The sequence below is a fragment of the Palaemon carinicauda genome, chromosome 22, assembly GCF_036898095.1.
Source record: "Palaemon carinicauda isolate YSFRI2023 chromosome 22, ASM3689809v2, whole genome shotgun sequence".
NCBI classification, from domain to species: Eukaryota; Metazoa; Arthropoda; class Malacostraca; order Decapoda; family Palaemonidae; genus Palaemon; species Palaemon carinicauda.
The window spans coordinates 77817609-77825108 of NC_090746.1; the positions used below are offsets into that span (position 1 = coordinate 77817609).

The window sequence follows — 7500 nt, forward strand, 5'->3', positions numbered from 1 at the left end:
GATATGAATTGACACCAACAACCATAAGAAAAGATATATTCTAAATGTGGAGATCAATAAGGTTTATTTTTCATTGCCTTTTTTTTTTGAGGGGGAGGAGTGTAAGAATAAAATAAAATATATTATTTTGAAGTACGGAATCATTTCCGTTGAATAGGCCAACGACACAAGGAGAAAATATGTTATTCGTGAAAACTGGAAATAACTGAAAACAGAACAAAAAGCAAAAATAAAAAATGAGAAGAATTTCAATCCTTAGGAAAAGGGCAATGACCCTTGTACATTTCCTTAAAAAAAAAAAAAAAAAAAGCCAACGATTCACTCCAAGGATAAATGAAAACGAAAAATGACAGGTAAGGTGATGCGTACCAAAACATGCGTCCAAGTTCAGGATCAAAATTTCGAGAAAAGAAGAGACTCTATAAACAAAACCGCTTGCTCTTTTATGCTCCGGTTGACAAGCGGAAATAGATGGATGGTTGGAGTATCTTACAATCCTGAACCAAGTCGTGAGGAAAATAGAAGAAAAAATGGACGAGGACAGTGCATAGTTCCATGGCTATTTTTCTTCCAGGACAAAGGAGAGGCAATATTCTCATTCAAGGACGGAGCTTACGATCCGTATAAATAAGATCTTAATTTGCCTTTTAAGCTTACACTTAGGGTAACATGTATCTATCTACGCATCCGCCCATCTTGTATCCAATCACATTAAAGAGGCAAGTAAGAGCTATCTTAATTTAATTGCGAATGTCTTTTTTAGTCATTAGGAATCATGAACACGTGTGCAAGTTTTGTTTGAGACCAAAATTAAAAGAAGGATAACCTAGGATGGAGATTTTTTGGCAATCAAAATGAGAATATGAAAATTAAAATGCTATTTTCTCTAAAAAGAAAAAAAGTATTTAATCAGATAGTCCTACCAATATTAACTTATGTATCAAAAACTTGGAGCCTTAGAACATAAGCTAGATACAACTCAAAGAGTTATGGAAATATTATTAAGAGGCAGAAAAAGAGCAACATAGATACGAGAGCAAACTAAAGTAGACGATATTCTAACAATACGTAAGAAGAAGAAATGAACATGGGCAGGACATACAATGTGAATAACCGATAATAGAAGCACATTAAGAATAACAGAATAGGTCCCTAGAAATCGCAAAAGAAGCTAGGGAAGGGAGAGAAGACGATGGATTGACGAGCTAAAAAAATTTGGGTATAGATTGGTATGCGAAGACCATAAACAGACGTGTGTGGAAGGACATGTGTGAGGCATTTGTACTGCAGAGGACTATCTGCAGCTGATGATGCTGATGATGATATATATTGCATATACATAAATGTATACTTATAGTACCTGGGAGAGGGGGGTGTTGATGAGTGGGCGTGGTGCACGCGTGTGCTCTTGCGTGTGTGCTAAAAGCTTAAAGAGTTCATATCCCAGGACAGGAAGCTGCAAGAACTGAGGCATGAAGCCCTCCTCGAAAATGACTGGAGATGACTTCGCCGAGCATCAGTGTGTTGGTCTATATAAGAGTCGAAAGCTTCTTGCCTGGAACACTCCACTCCATCTCGATTGCAAGGTGAGCGTCTTTGACGTTTCGTACTCTCTCTCTCTCTCTCTCTCTCTCTCTCTCTCTCTCTCTCTCTCTTCTCTCTCCTCTCTCTCTCTCTCTCTCTCTCAATGTTATCTAGAGATTTAAAACAGACCCCTCTCTCTCTCTCTCTCTCTCTCTCTCTCTCTCTCTCTCTCTCTCTCTCTCTCTCTCTCTCTCAATGTTATCTAGAGATTTAAAACAGACCTCTCTCTCTCTCTCTCTCTCTCTCCTCTCTCTCTCTCTCTCTCTCTCTCAATGTTATCTAGAGATTTAAAACAGACCTCTCTCTCTCTCTCTCTCTCTCTCTCTCTCTCTCTCTCTCTCTCTCTCTCAATGTTATCTAGAGATTTAAAACAGACCTCTCTCACTCTCTCTCTCTCTCTCTCTCTCCTCTCTCTCTCTCTCTCTCTCTCTCTCTCTCTCTCAATGTTATCTAGAGATTTAAAACAGACCCCTCTCTCTCTCTCTCTCTCTCTCTCTCTCTCTCTTCTCTCTCTCTCTCAATGTTATCTAGAGATTTAAAACAGACCTCTCTCTCTCTCTCTCTCTCTCTCTCTCTCTCTCTCTCTCTCTCTCAATGTTATCTAGAGATTTAAAACAGACCTCTCTCTCTCTCTCTCTCTCTCTCTCTCTCTCTCTCTCTCTCTCTCTCTCTCTCTCTCTCTCTCTCTCTCTCTCTCAATGTTATCTAGAGATTTAAAACAGACCTCTCTCTCTCTCTCTCTCTCTCTCTCTCTCTCTCTCTCTCTCTCTCTCTCTCTCTCATACACACACACACATTTTATGTTCAGAATTTGTATTAAGTATTTTCAGTACTTGGAAAAATTACCTATTTTAAATCATTATTTTTCATTAAAACACTAATCAGACTTATTTTAACTATCAGCAGTTCGCAAGCTCATAAAGTGACCAAATTGTGGAATGATCTTTCTAATCTGGCCTTGAATCAGCAAAACTTCATAAGTTCGAACTTGTAGCAAATAATTTTCTATCGAAAAGGTTAACATAAGTAACGTCTCTTAGTTTCTATATGACTGATTTATTTCAACGTTTTACTTCATCTTACCACTTAATACATATTTTTTTATTATTAATAATATTCCTTATAAAATTTATTCGCTATTTTACCATTTCCTTTTCACGCTAAACTGATTTCCATACTAGAGCCCTTGGCCTTGTATCAACCTGGTTTTTCAACAAGGTTTGCAGCTTGGTTGGTAATAATGTTAATAATATTAATAATTTCACTCGCTAGTTTGTTATGAAATATTCAGTGACCATGAATGTACTGTTTTTGTCCCACATTGGCAGAGATATGTGAACTTAAACACATTTGATATATTTTACATTGTATTACAAAGTAAAGCAATTTACTTGATATAGTTTATATAATCATCACTATAAGTGTTCACACGAACATATATTTATTCTAATTTCATTAGATAGTTTTGATTTACCCATTGAAATGATTTGATTGCTAACTTGTTTATGAACATTACTGGAAAGTAAGTCATCGTCTTGAAATAGGTCTGATTTCTTTCATTGTTCTCCTTCGATTAGAGCATTGACGCCAGATAACATTCAATAAATAAATCCTTCCACCAATATTCCAAATCACAGAAGTGTAAAAAAACACTAAGAATAATCCGAAATCTGACAACTTCCAAATCTTCAGAAGAAAGAATGATTAATAGTATGATACATATTCTATATTTTTATATTTTGGAGACTCCAGCTCCCTGAAATTATCACAAAGAACGGAAAATACAATTTCTCATCTTGCGTTTCCGGCAGACTATCAAGGAGAACCTTCAAACCTGAGCAGATATGAGACGATTCGTTCTTCTTTTGGCAACTGCGAGTTTAACTCTAGCCCAAGATGCATTCTTTGAGAAGTACACATATGCTAAGGTAATGATTTTGTTGTTGTTATTATTATTGTAGTTAGTAGTAGTAATAAGCAATGATAGAGGCACTAGTACACCTATTCCAAAACAATATATACCCAATATTTCAATAATCGCATCGTAATGAAACTATAGAGATCATATTATCATCTTATTCATGATTTGACTATAGTGAAATGTGTATATGAACACTCCAGAATATTATGAAAACAAATCCGGGGTAATAATCATAAACTATCTCCCTAATCACATTTGTATACGAGTTCATATAGATTATATTTGAAAAGTGTATTTGAACATCCCAAAATATTATAAATAATAAAAGACCAAGGATACTAATTATAACCTGTATCTCTCTAATCTCATTTTTTATGCGTTATAGATCATATGCTTATATCTTTATTTCCCTATAGGGAAATATGCAGTTTAACAACTCAGAATAATATAAAAAACAAATGCAGAATAATAATCATATATGGTATGTCTAATTGCAATGTGCATGTTTGATATACAAGATTTGGCTATTGAGAAATTTGTCTCTGAACACCACACATTAGTTTTAAAATCCATGATTCAAATCATAAAATGAATGTATAATCACATTTTTTCCCTTTACATCTTACTAATTGTATTTTTTAGATGATATAGATTTTATCAGGATCTCCTTATTCAAGATTTGCCTATAATGAAACGTGCATTTGAACACTAGAATATTATGAAAAAACAAATCCATGATCTAAATAATTAACTATCTCTAGTCACATTTTCATAAAATTCAATTTAGATTATATTCGCATCTCATTATTCAAGATTTCTCTATAATGAAAAGTGTACTTAAAGGTCCCAGAATATTATAAAAACCAAATCCAGGATAATAATCATAATCCTCTCCCTTAGACGATGTCCGAATGCTTTGGGAATTCCGCCTACGAAGAATACCTGCTCAGGATAGCCAACGCTAAGAGAGCCTGCGGCTATTCCTCCTACCCACCCTACACCCAAAGACCTCCTTATTACAACGACGCAAGGTATCCTTACCCGGGATCGACCAGTAGGCCATTCTTTACCACGGTCTCTTCACGTCCTATAAGTGTGAGTCCGGTAAGAGAACAAATTTAGTTGAAACTTCCTTTTTTAATTGATATATATCTGACGGAGGTTTTCAAATGTTAAGGTTGAAATTTTCCATTAGTACATTTTGTTAAAACTTTATTTGCATAACTTATATTAAATGTATTTTTCTATTTTATATCTTTAGTGATAATCTTAGATTATGGTTACAATTTTTAATAATGAAATATTCTTTGGCTTTAATTTTTTCTAAATTATTTCAAAAAAAATCCGGTTCAAATATTTAATAGTAGTTTTTTAGATATTTTTATTGATTTTTTTTATAACTAATCTTCTCGAGTTTCGATTTTTCATAATTCAAACTCAATTGCTTTCTCCTTTTTTGGTTTTATCGCAAATCTTGATCATATACATAGCTTGTGAGCTAGATATGGGGTAGCGAGAAAAACAGTCCTTTTCAATACTAATTTGAAGGCATATTAATTTAGCTATGCATTATTTGCTTATTTTCATTGATCGATTTTGTATATCATCTATTTTAACCCAGAACATTACGAAGCTAGTTTTAGGACCATTAAATGAAATCTTGTAGTTCTAACAACTAAATTTCAAGAGTAACGTAAGTATATTGTATCGGATTATTACTAAATCATTATTCAGAAAAAATATTTAGTTTTTAATTTTTTTTTTTTTTTAAATTTCCTCGTTTATAATTTCTAAACATTGTTTGATTACCTATGTACTTATCCCGTATCTTAACGTCTTCAGCATATATAAAAAATATGTACATAAATTATCTTTTTTAAAAGTTATCTTCCACGTTTCCTTTATATATATATATATATATATATATATATATATATATATATATATATATATATATATACATATACATATACATATACATATACATATACATATACATATACATATACATATACATATACATATACATATACATATATATATATATATATACATATATATATATATATATATATATATATATATATATATATATATATATATATATATATATATATATATATATATAATATTTAGGTAATTCATCAAAAGGTATCAGTCTCTTAACTCTCCATTCTTTCCCTATCTGAAATACCCATTATTAACTACTTGATTACTATGAACGGACATTTTATGTAAAAATCCCAAACACACACATCCACACACAGATACACATAATATATTATATATATATATATATATATATATATATATATATATATATATATATATATATATATATATATATATATATACATATATCATTATCATCTCCTCCTTACGCCTATTGACGCAAAGGACAACTATAAAATTTTGCTAGTCGTCTCTATCATGAACTTTTAAATCAATACTTTTCCATTCATTATCTTCTACTACACGCTTCATAGTCCTGGCTATTTTACATTTACATAATTTTATTATACACTATCAGAAAAAAAATCTACCATACACACTCAATTGTTCTATTTATAATTCCTTCTTCAAAACCCCAAAATCATTTTATTACAACATTTTTTTTTTCAAAGATAACTGGTAAGAATTTCCCCTTTATTCTATTTTAAGTATACGTAACATTACGATGATGAAACCTCAATAGGCTGCTTCGCTTATTGGAACCCTTGGGCTTATAGCATTTAATTTTTTCCAACCACACTGTAATATTGCTTGTAATAACAATAACAACAACAACAACAACAACAATAATAATAATAATAATAATAATAATAATAATAATAATAATAATAAATTTTCGATCCACTGGGACAGCCATTATCTTCAATTAAACTTACATAAATGACAGTCTCCTTCCGAGTTGATAATAATAATAATAATAATAATGATAATAATAATAATAATAATAATAATAATAATAATAATAATAATAATAATAATAATAATAATAATAATAATAATAATAATAATATTAACCACAACAATAACAACAATGTAATGATAATGATAACAATAATAATTGTAACAATAATAATATCAACAACAACAAAAACTGAAATTAGTTGTCGAATTTCAGTTCCCAAATCCGGCTTATCCGACATCTTTCAATGGGAGAGTCACACCTAACAATGGATTCGCCGTTAACTTTCTCAAGAAATCAAATGGAAAACAAGTAAGTCTTAAATTATTTTCATGTTTTAGATCAGTCTTACGTCTTAGATCACAGGTAAGATTTATTTCTCAAATAGAGTACGTCATTTTTTCTCAACTGGCAACCAAGATTCTGGTCTTGAAAAAACAATCAATTTTCTTATGCAAGGAAAAGATTGGCTTTCATCCCCCCCTTCCCCCCCCCCCCCAAAAAAAAAAATAAAACTCGTGTTTTGTCTCAGGTAGGTATCATGTCTCAGATTCTAAGCAAATTTCATGTTCCACATGATAAGTAGGGTTCTTGTCTTAGGTAGAAATTAATTTTCCTGTCTCGGGAAACCATATTGTCTCAAATAAGTTTCATGTTCCAGGCAAGTAATCAAGTTTTGTTTCATGTACCGGATAAATAATATTTTTTGTTTAGATTGAATCTCATGTCCTAATACAAAGAGTAAATTTTGAGTTTCATAAATTTCGTGTCTCATGTAACGAATAATTTTTCTGTTTCAATTAAATTTTATGTCTTCAGACAAAAAGAAAGTTTCATGTTTCAGGTAACAAATAAATCTTATGTTTCAAATAGCAAGCAAAATTTACATCTCGGCCAACTCTCCTGCATCAAATAACAAGTGAGCTTCAAAGACTTTTTCTTTCCAGGCCCTACAGAGAAACCAATATTCACAGAGACAGCTTTATGATTCAGAAGCGATTCAAATGGCTCTCCGGCAGATAGGCGATTCCCTCCGCAACTTTACTTGTGTTTTAGGACAACTTCAGCTGGTAAGAACATTCCC

The 7500-nt window shown here is 31.7% G+C and overlaps 1 protein-coding gene across 2 annotated transcripts in view; it reads left to right on the forward strand.

Moving 5' to 3' along the window:
* Positions 1–1539: 1539 nt before the first annotated feature.
* The window catches only part of LOC137616138 (uncharacterized), a 7568-nt gene continuing 1607 nt past the window's right edge, over positions 1540–7500 (forward strand). The window contains exons 1-5 of one of the 2 annotated variants that reach the window (XM_068345810.1): positions 1540–1586; positions 3396–3512; positions 4406–4609; positions 6633–6728; positions 7364–7486. In XM_068345810.1, the coding sequence (XP_068201911.1) occupies positions 3429–3512; positions 4406–4609; positions 6633–6728; positions 7364–7486 (507 nt within the window). In that variant the 5' untranslated portion in view covers positions 1540–1586; positions 3396–3428. The remainder of the gene's footprint in view (positions 1587–3395; positions 3513–4405; positions 4610–6632; positions 6729–7363; positions 7487–7500) is intronic. The other variant, XM_068345811.1, reaches the window with a different exon arrangement.